General features: G+C 41.6%; 1 protein-coding gene across 1 annotated transcript; it reads left to right on the forward strand.

The window, feature by feature from the left end:
- The first annotated feature begins 111 nt into the window (after positions 1–111).
- On the forward strand, positions 112–17,834 carry LOC119740062. Its single transcript, XM_038215264.1, has 22 exons — positions 112–312; positions 915–1,226; positions 1,687–1,962; positions 2,465–2,740; positions 3,520–3,712; positions 4,504–4,629; positions 5,359–5,493; positions 5,645–5,692; positions 5,794–5,874; positions 6,578–6,625; positions 7,390–7,473; positions 7,928–8,112; positions 10,017–10,232; positions 10,801–11,079; positions 11,316–11,591; positions 12,164–12,436; positions 12,873–13,148; positions 13,696–13,906; positions 14,883–15,017; positions 15,462–15,542; positions 16,211–16,336; positions 16,721–17,834. The coding sequence occupies exons 1-22, from the start codon at positions 112–114 to the stop codon at positions 16,948–16,950; spliced, it is 4,068 nt and encodes a 1,355-aa protein (XP_038071192.1). The 3' UTR covers positions 16,951–17,834.
- The last annotated feature ends 814 nt before the right edge of the window (positions 17,835–18,648 follow it).

Raw genomic sequence — 18,648 nt, forward strand, 5'->3', positions numbered from 1 at the left:
GCCAATCGGATCGTGTGCGAAGGCCCACTTCACTTGTTTATTTATTCCATCCTTCATTCCCCCCATATTATCAAGTCCATCTCACTTGTTTATTTGTGGTCCTTCTAAAGAATGGCCGAAGAAATAACAGGGGAATTAGAGATCGAAGAAATGGAACTAGATGAGGAAAACCTCGCCCGTTTAATCTCGAATGATGAGGAAAGCGAACAGCAGAACATGCAAGACGACGGGCATGAAGGGCAAGCCGGCGATAGTCAAGAAGACATGATGCAGGATTGCGAGCATTGTGAACACGATGATGAAGAAAAAGTTGTAAGCCCAGATTTACCCAAATGTCAATAAGTCAGCCCATACCTTAAGTCGGGATTTGCTGATGCTTATCAGTGCTTATTTTTTTTTTACAACTTAACCCTAAAACTAAGGGGGGGGGGGGCAGAACCCACCCTCCCTCAACTTTTTCTGCGATAGCCTTGAATTATTTTTTTTGCGACCCGAGCTGTTAGGCCTATTACCCTTTACCCTCGAGCCTTGCGCATCTTTTGATACCAAAAACAAAATCGGACGATGGGTTGCCGCGCAGCGAACAATTTTCCGGCGCTATGCAGCAGCGTGAAAACTGAAAGTGAATTTTCCTATATGCGTCGTGTACACAGAGCAGAATTACCATTCGCACATATGAATTGTTAATTAGCCGTAATTCCAAAACCCTTTGACCTATTGTAATGAAATTTCTTGGGTATATTCATGATGAGTTGCTCTATGCATGTACCGAGTTTCAAAATTGTTCGTCACTCGATGGCCGAGATCTTAGGAGGGGGGCGGAATCGTTTACTTTTATTTTTTTACTTTTCAGAAGAGACGCAAATGTTTGATTTTGACACAAATTGTAAACACTGGTTTTAATTTAACACTGAATTATCACTGAAACAGCGTTTGCCTTTTTAACTCAGCAGAATACAGTTTCGGACATCGTTGGCCCTCGCCTGTTCATCGGCGGCCTTAACAGCGGAACGACTGATGACGATTTCAGGGAACACTTTGAAAAGTACGGCAAGATGACTGAATGCAGCATCCCCAGAAAGGGGACAGAAGAAGGCAAGATTGGCAAATCCAGAGGATTCGGATTTGTTACCATGACGACCATGGCAGAAACCGAGGCCGTCTTGAAAGACACCCATGTCATCAAGGACAAGGTGGTGACAGTCGCGATCTCCCGACCACCGGATGTAAGTCAAAAATACAGTGAAAAAGTTGGAGGGATTTGCTTGTCTTTACAATTTAGTACCATTTATTTGATCTAATTAAAGGTTTGACTGAGACAGCAATGGGCTCCGTTCACATGTACCCCCTCAACGTGCCTCCGTAATGTGTCTTCCCATGGCTGAGCTGAGTAATCACAAATTGCCATCTACTACTCATGCACTGAGACCATGTCGTTACATATCCTTGGCACTAGAAGAGACACTGCATACCAAGCCATCATGTGACCTCTGGTCATGTGACCTCTAGCTCTTCAGCGTACCTCAGAAAAGGCAGAAGTATTCTGCTATCAAGCGGTGTCCGAAACGGGCATCTTTAACAACAGCTACAGTTTAACTCTCTTCATTTGTTGCTTCTATTTTTTATATTTTTCTTCCTCTCTTGTATTCCAACTCCCACCCCCCCCCACCCCCCTCTGCCCATCAGGCACCAGAGAGAAAACTCCGCCTCAGCGTAAGGAATCTGGACGTTGAGAAAACGACAGAGGAGACGTTAGCAGCTCACTTCGGCCGATTTGGCATCGTCGCCAACTGCAACATCTCCAAGAAGCAAGTTGACGGCAAGGTGGTATCCAGGGGAATCGGCTATGTTACCATGACAACGGAGGAGGAAGTACAAGCGGTCTTGAACGGCTGCATCAACGGGCACCAGACTGTCGACGAAAAAACGGTTGACGTCAAACGGGTCTCTCGTGGCACACAAGTAAATAGATTTCCATTTTAATATTTGCAGTTGTTCAAGCTACAATACACAAACAAATTGTAGAATTATAGAGAGGAGTTTGTTGTACAGTAATGTTGCCACGTTGACTAGCAATAAAAGAAGGTCATTTCCAAAGATGCGTCCAAAGACGCTTTTTTGGAAATTTCCGTTAGTAATTCGTTTTACTTTTGTGGCTTCAGGTTCAGTGTTTGACATTGCGTAGCTGCAATCGGCTGAATGAGAATGTGTCCCAGACGCTTAGTTTGGACACAATTCAAAACATGACTTGGCAACTTTAAAATTAAAATTGAGAGCCTAGAATATTGTTTTCTCGGAACGTACAGCATTCACTGAGCTGAAATTTCATCAGGTTAGTTGATAGCACCCTTCTTTAGAGTTTCAGCACTTTTGTTGCCTTACCGAAAGAAATTCACCTTTTAGCCTTGCCAAGAATTTGACTCAGCTTTATGTAGTCCTGTTCTTACATTCCATGTCATTACAGACTCAGGACAGGCTCCGTAAGCTGTGGTTCGGGGGGCTGGACAAGGACAAAACCACCGAGTCGGACGTGGCCGACTACTTCAGCGCCTTTGGGGCGGTCACAGACTGCGTCATTGTCCGGGACCCTCCGGAGACGGAAGGAGGAGAGTGCAAATCCAAAGGCTACGGCTTCATCAATATGGCTAGCGTTGGAGAAACGGTCGCCATCTTGAAGCACACAGGACCGCATAAAATCCACGGCAAGGAATTGATCTTCAATCGGGTACCCCTACCACCGGTTAGTATTTTTAGTCTGACTGATGGCTCAAATAACAAGCTCGGTCTGAAATATCTTGGAAGCTGCCGGCCAACGAATTCGTGTGCATGCATCAGTCACGTGATTGTGCCATGTAATTTCTGGAAGGAGTAGTGTTTTGAGTAACAAAATCAGTTTTTTGACCCCAGTGACCCCATGATGACCTTTGACCCCAGTTTGGTCATGTGACTAATGGGACTGGCTACTGATACTTTTGACAAAGTTTGGTTAAAATCTGTCAAATTGTGCAGGAGCAATAGACAATGTTAACATTTGTTACTAACTAACTAACTAACAGACTAACGGAGAGACATGATGATTTGATGAGCTGCTATCCCGCAGCTAAAAAAAATGACCATTTTATGACTTTTCCATGTTTTCCTTACAACTGAAGGGGCTGTTGCTGTGATATCACACTCTACAATTTAGGGGCATTTCTGTTCAAATTGTGAACCCAAAAATTTACGCATTTGTGCCTGAAGTTGGGTCATTGACTTCAGTACTGTCACGTACTAAAACAATGATTTCACCAAATACATACAATTTACCATAGAAAAAAAAAATCAAAATTTAGCATAAAAACAATAAGACTACAAAATGCCCCTGAAAATGGCAATATGAAGTTTGAAAATCATGTTGAATGGGTCACTAAGAGATATTTCCAAAGAGTTATTTTCCACTTAAAATAATTTTGTGAGCCTTTTGATTGATTTACAATCGTTCAAGGATATTCTCCACGTGTTATTTGAATTCGTTCACAGTCACAGAATGATTATGATCGCCAACCAGTCAAAGAAATTTACGTCTCAGGACTCAAAGATGGAACCCTCACAATGGATGATTTAAGGGCGTACTTCAACACGCACGCAAACGTGAGGAACATCACCATGATCAAGGACGAAGGTGCAGCTAGAATACTGCTGGGCAGTGCTGATGATGCCGTGAAGCTCGCACGTAAGTTCCCTATCGTTCAAGACCCTTAGGACCTGATTGGTTCATTCCTGATCAAGCTTATTTGATCCAGTCTGCTTCAGATTTTGTTGACAGAAGGGCTATTTTTATGATAAGCTATCTATAATTTTCAAAAAAAGTAAATATTTCATACTATTTTTAATCATGAAAATACAATCTAAAAGAATGATGAAAAAACATTGTCGCAAAAGCTCATTTCATGCTTCAAATCTACTTTAAAAAAAATTCACTTTTTCTCTTTGTTCATTCTGCACATCGCCATCTTTTATCTTGCAAACCCACCTCATGAGCAGGATCCATTAAAACCTGATGTGGAACAGCTATCAATGCTTCGGATCACTGATTGCAATCTGGATTGCACAAAACAAACATGCCCTAGCTTGGACAGGCAATGTTGCTATGGATAGGTTTCCCGAAATGAGCCAAAACCAGCATGATTGATTGATATGTGGAAGTTAAAGGCACGTAAGAACATTTGCAATTATCTGGAAACTTAGCTACCGATTTAACGAGAAAATCCTTGCTCAGAGTCAAGATAGGACTGGTCCCAAAATGCTATGAAATTATTCTGCTCCTTGTTTGGATGAAGACAATTTGGCCTCGCCACAAATAAGGTTACTTTTGGACTGAAAGTGAAAGCACAATTTTTGATCTTGGAGGATTCAAGGAGTTGATAAGAAAAAGTTCCCATGACCTTTTGATCAGTACTTGAAAGCCTCAATGAAGCCATTATCATTCAAGGAATATCCAATTTTTCGCCCATGTTTCTCCAGATATGCAGGATCACTGTGTTAAAAAGTACTGGCTGATTGTGAGAATGGCGGACCCACAGTCGGCTGTTAAACCAGACAAGTCCAAGAAACCAGCTGCTAAACAGAAGCAGAGTGTCAACAAGAAAGGTGTGCTGCACAAATAGTTCCTACATTTGCCATTTTGAAGTTTGACCTACTTATCAATAAATTTTATAAAAATTAAAGAAATGGGGAAGTGTGACCTAGCAGTTAGGGTTCTTGACCCATGATCGGAGGGTCAGGGGTTCAAATCCAGCTGCTGGCCATATGTTGTGTCCTTGGGCAAGCCACTTCAACCATGTCAACCCCACTGGCCTCTTTTCACCCAGCAGTATAAATGGGTACCGGCATTAGCTGGGGAATATCTTACGATGGGCTGGCATCCCATCCAGGGGGATAGAAACATTCTCAGTTGTTTTGTTCCAAATAAGTGCAACACAGCCACATTGCAGAGAAAGATAAGAGGGTGTATTGTCCATGAACAAAATTCAGTTTACTTTAATATGATGTCAAAAATGTCATTGGTAACCAACATGAGACAACTTTATTACCAATCCTACATAGAGTTTTCTGAAGTGATGTAATCACTTACTTTAACTTGACACTACTTGTATTATTACATTGTATTACATTGTATCACATAGCACTTGTATTACATTGTATTACATTGTATCACATAGCACTTAATCCCAGATGAACCCATAAAACCACACAGTGCAATGGCAATTTGGGGTGTTTCTGGTGTAAGCTGGGCAATTTGTCATGATTCAGGGACTCGTGGGTTATGCATTCTGATATTGAAATTAAAACAAAAATGAAATTGATGATTTTCTTTAGGTTCTGGCAACCAGTCGAGTTCAGTGAAAAGTTCAGGCAGTGCCAGTAGTGCTGGCCAGCAGTCTAAGAACTCCAGACGTCGTAGAACCTCGCAAGGCAGCTCGCGTCAATCTCAAGGCCCAAGACAAGCACGAGGTTTGTCACTGTAGCATTTGTGACTCAAACAAGGAAAATAAGAGGTTTTCATTCTCAATAGAATGTTATAATGTTGTTTTGTCTTTTCAAATAAAAATTGTTGGAGTAAAATTCTTTTATATTAAACTTCTTTGTGTTCTCTCCTCCCCAGGTTTTGGCAGCTCAGGGGGTAGACAGTATCGCAACCAGCCCATGCCAGGTATGCAAATTAGGTCACATGCTCATGAATATGCATGAGACAGAAAGGGGAATGAGTGTGGATGTGTTAAATACTGTTCTTCTTGTTTGTTTTGTGTCAAGGTGGATATGTACCCTCTCGGCAAGCTGGGATAGCAGATTATTTTTATGAGAAGGATCCCTCTGGATATGGGCCTGTCAGAGGTACGCAAATCTCTAAAACTGTTGGTTTAGTGTCGGGCTAAAAGCAGTAAAATAGTCCCTGCAATGTTTAAACAAAATCTTCTTAAACCAGTTCGCGCCGGAGGCCGTGGATACACGCAAAAGTTTTGCAGTATTCGGAACGGATGACAGATAAACACGCAGGGAGCAAGACCGAAAATATCTGTCAGCGACCCGCTCTCAGCGAGCGAGGCCGGAAATATGAGTGTGCTGCCTGAAGGTGATGGCTTCAACCCGCCTGGCATGAGGTTGAGTGAAATTAAGTCCTGCGCCTCGTTCCGTTCTTGTCAAAGTAATCCCGGCGCGCACTGGTTATCAAAATCTGAACTTGCACTAATAAGTTGAATTTCTGAGGGTTTTTTTATTTTGGCTTTGAGAGTTCTAAACACAGCGTTTTGTTAACAGTTTTTGAGAACCAGTGTCGTGTCTAGGTTTTATTATATCTGTATGCCCGTTGTTGCATTCAAATTGACCAATCAACAGCTTAGTCCACATTTCTGTTCAAAATGGCGTTACAATTTTATAAAGTTGACTCCAAGTGGCATGCGTGGAGTCGCATAAATATGCATGCTTAGATATATCAGACGTTGGACCTGAGACAGAGAGGGCTCAATTGGACAACAGGTGATACTCAGACTATTAAATTTTTAACCATTTTCACTTTTGACATATTTTGATAATGCAGGTAGGGGACTTTCACTTAGTGTGCCACGGGGTCACGCACAAGGCCGGGGTGAGTATACAAACACAGCTTGAACATTGGTCAACTATTCACACTAATATCTGAAAGCCTGAAAGTAGAGTTTACTATCACAGCACCATAAACATGACAAATCTGACAATGACAAATTTTAACATCCCTCACAATTTTTTTTTAATTATTAACACAGATGACCCAAACTGTTCTGTGTAAAACAGGCAGAAAGATGTTTTAGATTTCCTTGAGCCATTCTATACACTGCACACGGTCGTGATTTTACCATTCTTAGAAGGACCCTTATTGGTCCTTATTGCTCCACGTCCCATAAGGTTAGTACACGATAACCTTCTGAGGACACGGCTCAGGTCCTCGGAGTTGTTATCACAGGAAACCCATTGTCCAGGGTCCTCCGACGTGTAAACAAGATCACAATCACACACAGTGAACACACACATGTTTAAGTTACATACCAAGTGTGGACATTTCCTTGCTTTCATGTAGCTAAGAAAAACCTCGGAAAAAAAATCATTTTACTCACACCGTGTAAACTCTTTCAACTCAATGTTTTGTTACTATGATTCCCTTGAGTGTTTCTCTTCATTATGCGACAAATAAACCTAACCCAAAAATGCCTCTAAATCTGTTTTCCAGAGAGGGGGAAACCTTGTGTGGACGTGGGCAAGTCCACGCAACGTCGCTGCTACCTGGTTTATGTGGACATCTTTTGTTTAAAAGTCCACACAGTGAATGTAATGCCTGTCCACATTTACAGGCAGTTTTTTTCTCTCCGTTTGTAGGTGGGGGAAGTGCCAGTGGCTGGGTGTTTGTAGACAATTTATACCAAGAGCCAGAAGTCCACCCACGGCCGTTCTCCCTAAAAGGTACTTTTTAGAAATTTCCTAGGAAATTATAAAAAGAAACCTGCAGGGTAGGGTTTCTGCAAGCAAATTCATCAAACTTTTAACAAAGTTATAGACAGATCTGAGCACTCTACACCTGTTCTCATTCTGAAAAACTGGTTTCCATTGGGGCCCTGCATATGGTACATATCATAAAGTAAGGTTAAACAAAGTAAATATAGAAGTTCAAGGAAAATTCGAAAGGCAAAAGTGCATTGGTGAAACAGACTAGGAAATTAATACATGTACTTACAAGTGCTTTGGCAATATGTGCTTGAAAGAAAACTACTAGTTCATTTGACAAGTACATGTGCAGGTATGTACGAGATGTCATTTGCTGATTAAGGATGGCCGAAATTAAGTCAGGGTATTTCTTGAAATCATTTAACTAGACATCCATATTTCCATGGTGTTTTCTCTCGTTATTACTTCACAGGATTCGTAGGCAAGGGGCGAGGCAGTGTCTTGAATATGGGTGTCGGCTATGGCAACGGGGAGAGACCAGACGGTCGCTTCAGTGACGCCGACGGACTGGGTGGGGGTTATGATGACATGTGGGGGGAAGGGGGCAATATGACTAGAGGCAAGGGGCGGGGCCGAGGCAGGGGGTGGCGGCCATATTGAGACCCGAAAAGTACAGTAAACACAACCACTAGAACTGAAGATCATGTTGGATGAAGACCATGGCCTTATGCACGAGTCGGCCATATTGAATTGAAAGTGCGGTGAAATCTTAATTTTTGGATCTTGCAAAGAGAAATGAAAGCAAGTTAATTACTAATTAATTCCAGTCTCCTTCAATGAATGATTTCAAATTTGTAATTGAACATTCCCTAATATTTAAAGCCAGATTTAAAACAAAATTGCAGCAAAAGAAGGCTGCTTTATGCCTGCATAAATAGTTTGGCCCATCCCATTCAAAAGTTAACAATTAATGAAGTACATGCAGGGAACACAACAAAAATGGCCAACTTGTGCATAAGGCCATTGGCTAGGTTTACACAATTTATAGCGTAAGCTTTGAATTACCGTCTTGTTTTTACAATAGGATTTCTTATTGGTCTTTCAGATCACAGATTAGGGAATACATTATTGTAGGCTTTTTTTTAAAGGATCTGGTTTTAAATTGAAGTCAAGTATGATGCTTTGTCATTTGGGGTTTAAAGGGGCCATGCGATGAATTTTTCTTAGGAACACATTTTGTGCAACTTTCTACGCTTAGATGCATGAAAACTATGTCACATCCGTTTTGGTTAATTTTAGTTTAAAGTGCACTTCTTATAAAGTATTTGTTTAAAAAAAAACATGCTTTTCTAGACAACTGAGGTAGCTAATGTTGTGATGGCACTTTCTGTTTAAATTGTGAACCCAAAATGTGCTCATTGAAAACATTTGTGAGAAAAGCTTGCTCATTGGCTTACTGCCATGTACTGACATAATAATCACCAATGAAATTTTTTTTTATAAACAACCACAAATTAAACATTTCCAGAATATTTTCTTGTGTTGCAATACGGATGTAATTTTTAGGTTTCTACAAGGAATGACATCACAGTTTTGCTCATGAATATGGAAATTCACAAAATATCCAAAATTTTGAAGCAAATTTGTTTGTGCCGAAATAGCTGTAACATTTGAGGTTTCTGCCTGGAATGGCATCACTCTTGCTCATGAATATGGAAATTCGCATTATTGTGAAAAAAGGATACAAAATACCCTTGAAAATAGCAGAACGAAATTTGAAGGAAAAAAAGTTAAATGGGACTCTAAGGTGTATTTTAAAGGATTTCATTTTAAAAATAACACTTTAAGATCAGAATTACAGACATTTGCAAAAAAGATATATTTGGAAGTATTTCTAAGATCAGAAATTTCCTGAAGAAAAGTTGTTTACTATGTACTGCATGTTGCCAACAAGTACGTTGGTAGTTTTCCTTAATGTTCCCTTTGTGTGTAAATGAATTTAGTGTTGTATTAACTATAAAAACTGTATTTTTGAAAACTAAGTATTTAATTTGGTTTTGAAAGAATTGGTGACGTGTACTGGCTACACAACAAGTTGTACTTTCTCATAGGTTTATTATTTGCAAGGACAATTTGATATGGCTTATTTATGCCACAATAAAAAAAAAACAATAATGCAATTCTGATTGAAACTTTAATGTTTTTCTTTCATAGCGGAAACGGAGATTGCACGTTTTGAAAGTTTTCATTAAAAAAAAATGATCTTAATTTAGGTTTGATCTGATTTTCTCCTATTCCATCGGTTGAGAGACCAAAGTTCAAGAGAACAAGAAAAAATGTACCTTTTAAGGTAGCAGAGAAAGGAGCCTGGGTTTTATTTAGAGTAATTTCTGTTTTTCTAAAGGCAGAAAGGCAGATAAAACCTTTGAAAACTTTTTTTCTGTTGTAAGCAGGTGTACACACGCGCGCTTCGATTCAGTGTTTGAGATTTTTCTTTTATAGCGCCCTCATTTTTTTTGAATGTCTAGTTCCCGCAACCCAGTTTCTGCATTTTGTATTAGTTTGCGAACCAAATGAAAAGTGCGCGCCAGACTAACTACATCGGCAACATGGAGTCGGATAATGCAGCGATGGATGTGGACGGCGAGGAACAAGAATTTCGGGAAGATGCTGTGGAAGAAGGAAACGTCGAGTCTGAGAAAGAATCTGATCAGGACGAGGGGGAAGATGACATGGAGTCTGAGGATGAAGCAGAGGATGGAGACAAGGCTGAATCGGTAAACCTTACGTGTTATTTAACCGTGAAACGAAACGTCGTCTGAGCATGCTGAGTCTAGTTGCCGTACTCGCCTTGTTCACACTGCTCTGTATGTAGCGTGAATTTAGACTAGATTTGGAATGAGTTCCGTCATGTGTCCGTACTCGAGTGCCACCTATCTGCCGCAAATCACATCATTTCACCTCACCTTGTGAATGATTTCTTTTTTTGAAGACAAATCCAGAAAGCTCTGGAAATGTAAATGTATAGCCTAGGCCTATTTGAAAATGTGTTTAAAAAATTTAAAAATATAAAAAAATGAAAAATCGTAGTCTGGTTTCACTGTTTCCGTAGTCTGAAATCTGAAACTGAGAAACGTTTTCAGTTAGAAATTACTTTGAAAAGCCCTTGACTCTCTGTAGACTTTGTAATTTGTATACAACTTAAGTTACAATCAATGAAATGGCGTCTGTATACTACATGCACATTCTTTGCAAAACATAAGTAAATAATGAATAAAATATTAACCAATTCAATAAAGACCTAACAAACTCCAGTAAGACCAAGAAACCCAATTATTTTCTCAGGATCAGGAGATTGAAGACCCTAGGAAGCTTTTCATCGGCGGTCTGCACGCCAAGACGACAGAGGAGAACATGAAGGAGCATTTCAGTGCCTATGGGACCGTAGAGAGTTGCACCATCGCCAGAGACAGGTCCATGTTCAACAAGAAGGGAAAGCACAATGGCTCCAAGGGGTTTGGCTTCATCACGATGTCTTCTGCTGAGGAGGCCCAAGCTGTGCTGAGGGAGAAGCACACGCTACAAGGAAGACAAGTGGCTGTAACCATATCGAAGCCATTAAGTGTGAGTAACAATTACAGACGACTCCCACTAGAACAAACTCTACCCGACTCAGCTCCATGGGGAGTATACAGCTCAATGCTGCCTGTTAGGCGCAAGGAAGCTAATTCAATCACATTAACCATCTCTGCCCTCACAAGTACCCATTTACTCCTGGGTGGAGAGAATCAATGAGTGACCAAGTGCCTTGTCCAAGGGCACACACACTAATTATAATGATTATGTTGTTATACCACCAGGCACCAGAGCGTAAGTTGCGGCTGAGCGTGTCCCATTTAGACAAGGTGAAGACCACAGACGATTCCTTGAGGGACTACTTCAGTAAGTTTGGCACGGTGACCAGCTGCCGCGTCAGCAAAGAGGAGGTGGACGGCAAGATGGTTAGCAGGGGCTTCGGCTTCGTCACCATGGCGCTGCAGGAGGAGGTTGACACCATCATCAGTGAGAACTCCCACGGTCGGCAGATAATTGACGGGGCCAAAGCGGAGGTCAAACAAGTCCACGTCGACAGAAATGTGAGTGGGTATCGTGGTACATCATTTGGTCCATGAAAAATTGTTGCATAGTATGCGCTCCATGGACAAACAAGAGAGGGTGTTTTTTAACCACTTTAGAGATTCCCGTGGACAGGACTGGCTTGTTTAACCTTCCCAGATCCTCCAAAATCCTCTTTGCAAAATTGAGGATTTTGCAGGATTAAGGCTATACGACAAAAATTTGTGGCTTATTTTGGAGGATGCACATTGTGTTGTTTATGCTCAGCCGTGCATAAATTTAGGCCTAAATTATACTTGAAATCCTCCGCACTGCTCCAGGATGTCACTGGCTCTGCCTCAACATATTGACAGTAATTGCTTGAGGATTTTGCAGGATTGAGGCAGTGGTCACCCCTCCAAGGACCACATAATGAAGGATTTTGCAGGATTGAGGCTGTATGCAATGTTTACATGGAGGCAGTTGGAGGATTTTACAGGATTGAGGTTGCATCCTAGCAAAAATGCCTAGGGAGTGAATGGACCAAACCAGATCTTAAGCTTTCCAACAGCAGTCTTGTTGGTGATCTTATTTTTGCCTTTTTTTCTCTCAGAAAAACAAGAGGCGACAGATATACATAGGTAACCTGGACCCAGAAAAGACCACAAAAGACGACATCCGGGCGTACTTCAGCCAGTGGGGGAACATCCAGGACCTGACTATGCCCCGCAAGGGGCGCGACGCCATCGCCGTCAAAAAGACCTATGCCTTCGTCAGAATGTGCAATCAAGAGGACTTCGAGAAAATCATCAAGGCTCATGAGGGGGAGCAGGAGTACAGGCTCCACGACCGACTGCTGGACGTCAGGCGGGCTTTTACTGTGGAGGTGAGGTACCAGGGAAGGTTAGGGTACCAGGGAAGGTTAGGGTACCAGGGAAGGCTAGGGCACCAGGGAAGGTTAGGTTACCATTTTGATCTATTCGGTCAAAAGTCTCAAGGCTAAACTGCCTCAGAACCTGTAGTCAACAACAACAGCAGGACATAGCTCTGGCATTGTACAATGGGACTAGTTCTCATAGTCTAAGCATTGGCCGTTTATGCACTGATGTTGGCTCAATGCAGCAAGGTCACACAGACATTTTTTACACCAGATGCACTGTGTTGTGTCTGGCAGGGTAAGGTTTCAAATTTGATGTAACACTGTATTTTACCTAGTTTGACACAAAACACTCGACCCAACAGCACATTTGTTGGCCCTTTTGCAAGTTCAAATCAAATTTGTAGCTTCCACTTGTCATGTTTTCCAATATCTCTTCCCGCAGAATAACGAAAAACTTCAAAAGTTTTACGTGGGCGAGCTGGACAAGGAAAAGACAACAGAAACCGATCTGACGGAGTACTTCACTGCGTTCGGCACTGTCGTCGAATGCACCCTGGTACGAGAGGCCCCCGAGGTCGAAGGTCAAGAAGGAGCCTCCAAGGGGTATGCTTTCTTATTGATGTCAACGATCGAGGAAGTGGACGCCATCTTGAAGCACCCCACACCCCATGTCCTGCACGAAAAAGAGCTGGTCGTCAACAGGGCATCCCCGCACACAGTGAGTTCAATTTGCTTTAAACAAGATGGGGTAAGCCTGGTTCATAACCAATCATATCATGCACCCTAACATGAATATTTTTCACTCTGTGTGGATGGTTTTCATAGTAATTTTCCTTCAATTCAACTTATCTCAACCAAGAAAATTATTTGATGAAAATGGACATTGGTTCAAACCACAGATCTTGCGATACATAGTTCATTCCACTATCCACTAGGCCACTGTGGCAGTTCGTCGAAAGCCGTTCTTTGAAATGCTTTAATGTACATGCATGACTGAGTGCAGCAATGGTGTGACATTATTTTATTTTTTATGAATAAACATCAAACTAGCTGAATTATTATGATGCATTGATGATATGTGCCGCGAACTGGGAGGCAAGACGAGTATTATTGACTCTTATCATATCTTGTGTAGGTCTACTTTCATGTGGAATGAGCAAAAACATGTTTCAGGCAAAAGTTCATATTCTATGCATGATTCAGAGTTATAAGGTTTAAGAAAACCCCAATGAGCTCATTCTTATCTTTTCCCCGCTCTAAAACAGTTACATCGTGCGATGATAACCGATCGCATCAACAAAATGAACGTCACAAACTTCAAGGGAACAGACATCACGGAGGACGACCTGCGGGAATACTTCGGCAAGTACGGCAACATCGTGCGCATGGAGCTCCCCTTTCACAGAAAAACGAGCAAGCAGCTGGGTTTTGCCGTCATCGAGATGGACAACCATCACGACATTGAGAAACTTGCAAGTGAGTTGGAACTGGATTTAAGGACCATCAGTTTTCATTTATTATGCCACCTCATCTCCTATTTGTCGGTATTGGCATGGCAGAAAATGGAACGGATTCTAAACACATATCTCACATGGTTTTAGCGTGAACCATAGATATAAGCCCCCTGTAATATTGGAAGTTAACAAACTTGTTCCTGAAGCAAAGCCAAGGGAACTAATGTGTCAACTTCTAATACCGAGGGGAAATAATATTGTCTATCTACCGGAAAACAACGATGTTATATTTTTCTTTTTTTACTATTCACCATTTATATTCAGTTACCATAATTTTGTAATTTACGGAGCCAATGAAATACAATGTGTCCACTGAAGTTAAATGTAAATTCTTTTCATGAGTGCATAGTAGCCTGTTTGAGATGTGGCAGACACAGTCAGAGGGCGCTGTTTGATTTGGGTAAAGTCTTCGTATTGTGTCCGCCATATCTCAAAATAGGCTAATGATTATAGCTCCACGATTGCGCAGTTTGTAAAGTGTTGTACAGGTAAATCATATGATAATCAACTGCATACATTTATTTGTGACTCACCTGAGTTCAAACATGTGCACTTGGTATGTGGTGGTGAATTGACCAGTTAGAATTTGACTCTTGCTCATGAATGTGTATGAGGTATAATAATACCAGTTTCAACACTAGTGGGCCAACTGCAAAAGTAACTGAAAGAAATGTATGCCTGTTCGGTATTTCAATGACCTGAGGTCATTCGGGATAACATCGCTGATGTGATGTGTTATTCCCACGCCCATTCTGCTGGTAATTTACACGCAAGCATCATGCGCCCACGTTCATGCGCCTTCGAAACGTTCGTTATCCCGAATGACACTTGACCCATATCATTGTTCACATGCACAGTTAAAATACCGAACTGGCTCATTGTATATACACACAGTTGTGTAACTACTTGTTTATTTATTTTGTGCTTTACTCTTTCAGTTATGCACGAGCATTATATCAGGGACCACCGGTGCGTTGTGACCAAGTTCAAGAGGAAAGACGCAGAACAGAAAGCCAAACTCAAGAAGAAAGAAAGGAAGAAGAGACAGGAGACGGTCAGAGGAAGGGGAAGAGGTACAAAACCATTGCCTTGAAGTCGGTCAAGAATGTTTACCCTGAACTCATTCCCTTTTGATTTTGTTTTCAAATAATGCCTCCACAGTGGCGGATTCTGGATGTTCCAAAGGGGGTGTGGCTTGGCTGTTGAAGATTTTTCAGTTGGGGGGGGGAAGACGTTACATTTGACACAGAAAAGACCAAAGGCTGGAGCATTGAATCCAGATTTGCACTACGGAGTGATGATGTTATTTAGGGAACTTCAGAAATTGCGTTATTAGCTTTAATTTGTAGTGATTGAACTGGTTTGAAGGTAAACATCAAGTGTTTTATCAAATGCTCACAGATAAATTTAAACTGGTCTGGATCTGCTTGTACCTCCTGCCTGCTACAGTAGGTAGATGCGGCTCTTCACAGTGACTCACTGATTTTTTTTTTGGATTTTTTCTTCTCATTCGTCAGGTTTCTCAAGAGGAGGTGGCTGGGGTGGTGGGGGTCCCCCTCGAGGTGGGAGGGGCTTTCCTCAGTGGAATGGGGGAGGGGGTAAGTAGATTCCTTAAAAAAAATGCAACAAAATGTCATACTCGTCACAATCCTGAATTTTGCATTGAACACAGAATATGCTTTGGGATGTGCATTCACTTCACGGATAGTATGTGAACCGGGTACCCGATTAAAAAAAAAAAAACGGGTACCCATTCAAGAAACCCGGGTACCCATTCAAGAAACCCAGGTACCCATTCAAGAAACCCGGGTACCCATTCAAGAAACCCAGGTACCCATTCAAGAAACCAGGTACCCATTCAAGAAACCCAGGTACCCATTCAAGAAACCCGGGTACCCATTTAAGAAACCTGGGTACCTATTCAAGAAACCCGGGTACCCATTCAAGAAACCCAGGTACCCATTCAAGAAACCCAGGTACCCATTCAAGAAACCAGGTACCCATTCAAGAAACCCAGGTACCCATTCAAGAAACCCGGGTACCCATTTAAGAAACCTGGGTACCTATTCAAAAATCTCGGGTACCCATTCAAAAAACTTGGGTACTCCCTATACAAACACCTGGTTTGGTCCAAAACCGTCCTTGAAAATTTGCTTAAGCTAATGTCACAGAGGTCGTCCAGAACTTTGAGGTGGTGAAAGCTTGTAATGCTCTGTATCCAACATGTTACTGTTATCTCGCTTCAACTTGGTGTTATTTGGTCAAGGTCGAGGAAGAGGTCGTGGCGGTTGGGGCCGAGGTGGAGGCGGTGGGGGTGGTGAGTGGGGCAACTTTGGTGAATACGGCGACGGATACTATCAGGGCTGGGAGTCAAGCTGTGGACCAATGAGAGGTAGGAAAAAGATAAGATTTTGAAGCAAAGAAATTTTTATCTTGGGAGTATTGTTGCTCAGTAGTTTCATTAAGCAGTGTCAACTTTATCTTCCTACCGAGACTGCTCTGTTGACTGGTTGATAACTGTGAGTTTCTACGCTTTTGATTTTCCGGGAACCAGCGAAATTTGAAAAAAATGCCATAATCAAGACAATATCAAAAAGAATATTGCGGTCATCCGGGTACTTTTTACAAAAGCATACAACACAACGATTTATTTTTACCATTGGAAGCCTGATGTAATTAATAACTCATAATGTGTGACCTCTCTATCCATTTTTCCTTCTTCAGAAATGTCCGGTCCAGGTTCTGATTTTCTGTCATTTGTCATTTTCTTAAACAGGCTTCCCTGGTCGCGGGCGAGGCTTCGGAAATCACAACAGATGGGGCGGTGGGGGGTATGACGCCTGGGATGACGGTTATGCCGCCTGGGACGACGGTTATGCCGGTGATGGCTGGAGGGGTGGATTCGGCAATGGCAGGGGGCGGGGGCGTGGGCGGAGACCGGGCCGGGGACCGGGCCCAAGGGGTCAGCGGCGAGGAAGGGGTGGCCAGAGAGGCCGTCCATATTAGTCACGTGACCCTGGGGTATCTTCAGCTGCATACGTATAAGTGCCATTGGATAGTACATCAGTAAGGGTGGAAATACACACAAGCCGTTTGGACTAAAATGAATTACCATGATCAATTTGGAGCCGTCACAAAAAGTGTCATATTCTTTCACTGTTTTGGAATTGATGCATGTACAAATTTGGTTTTCTTCGTTTGTGTGTGTGTTGTCTTATTGAAATTTCTCCCTCAGTTGATGGGGGACGGACAATTGTGCATTATTGGGGAATGTGACAGGTGTTATTGGCCTCCAGGAATGCTAAGTTGTGCCCAATTGGCCTTGTAGTGATTACAATTCTCTGTCACATTGGCTTTGATGTACAGGTTTCCTTTCAAAAACATTGACCAGATTGTTGTGAGAAATGCCTCGTTTCTTCGTCACAGTATTTTACCAGAGGTTCCCTTATTCTCACACGCATAGAGCGGCACCGACATTTTGAATAAATCTCATTCAAATTATCAATACTGTAACATGGGTCTGTTTACCTTTCTGGCACATTACTCACTGCTTTCAGGATATTTTGGCCCATATTGTACATTTAATTGAGTTACAATGTTTGCCTTATTCTTGACAAGTTAAGGTCATTCAATTTATCAATGACATCAGATAAATTGTTTAAGGTTCTTCTTGTTAGAATTTCGCACTGTGCCGTCAAACATTTGATTGGAGTATCATATGTAGAGGGTGGAATGACATACTGTATGATTTCCTAGTTGGGATAAGTGATTTTCCGCATCAGCGTGTGAAATTGGCAGTTGAGCATTGAGCTACTTCTCATGAAGGCATGACCACACCAGTTGCTTGACAGATTTGGCGAAACCTTTCAATGTATCATGGATTCCTGTCATGAAAGTCATTCTACTTATTACTTTTTGTTTGTATTTTTGTTTGTGAGCAAAAAATTGTTACTGGTGAGTCGAGACACATAACTCATGTGATATACCCAGCATTTTCTTCTCCTCGAGGATGGGGATTTTCAGGGGAAACAAACTTGAGAAATACTTCGGGATTTTGGTATTGAGTATGTAGGAGTCCCGAGGATATTTTATCTTGTACATTTGTAGATTTGTAGAAATAGTACCTTGTGTTTTGGAGATAAAGGGAATCAATACATCCAGTTTTTGGGTAAGGAAGAACCGAAAATAATGACTGACAACATTGCTATGCCAGCGTTTAATTCTTTGTTTCATTTTATATTTTTTGTGTGAAAGTTCTTTTTCTACTGTGGTCCTGGGGACTTCAAAATAGTGGATGGATGGACAAATGTGTGTACAACTTTTCTTCACTCATTCCATTGCTAATTCTACATAATTGATGCGATCAAGCTAAATGAGTCGTTTGTCGACCCTGGTCAATTTTTTTTTACAGATTTGAAAAGAGTACAATCTCATCATTACTGCTGTGAAAACCGCATGGCTGGTACCATCTTTAGTTAGAAAATTATGGATGTTGGAACACCAAGAGATGTGATGAAGTGGTCCTATTTTGGCCTGAATCTCCAAATGAAAGTTCCCGACAAACGACTCATTTAGCTTGATCACATCACATATGTCAGAGTGCTGTCACTGTACAGGGACCCTTCTGATTATGACCAACCCACAACTGAAAAGACATTTTGTTGTATAAGTTTGGTTTGAGAGATGTGTGATTAGTTTCAAAAT

Source organism: Patiria miniata, unplaced genomic scaffold (assembly GCF_015706575.1).
Source record: "Patiria miniata isolate m_02_andy unplaced genomic scaffold, ASM1570657v1 HiC_scaffold_4, whole genome shotgun sequence".
Classification (NCBI taxonomy): Eukaryota; Metazoa; Echinodermata; class Asteroidea; order Valvatida; family Asterinidae; genus Patiria; species Patiria miniata.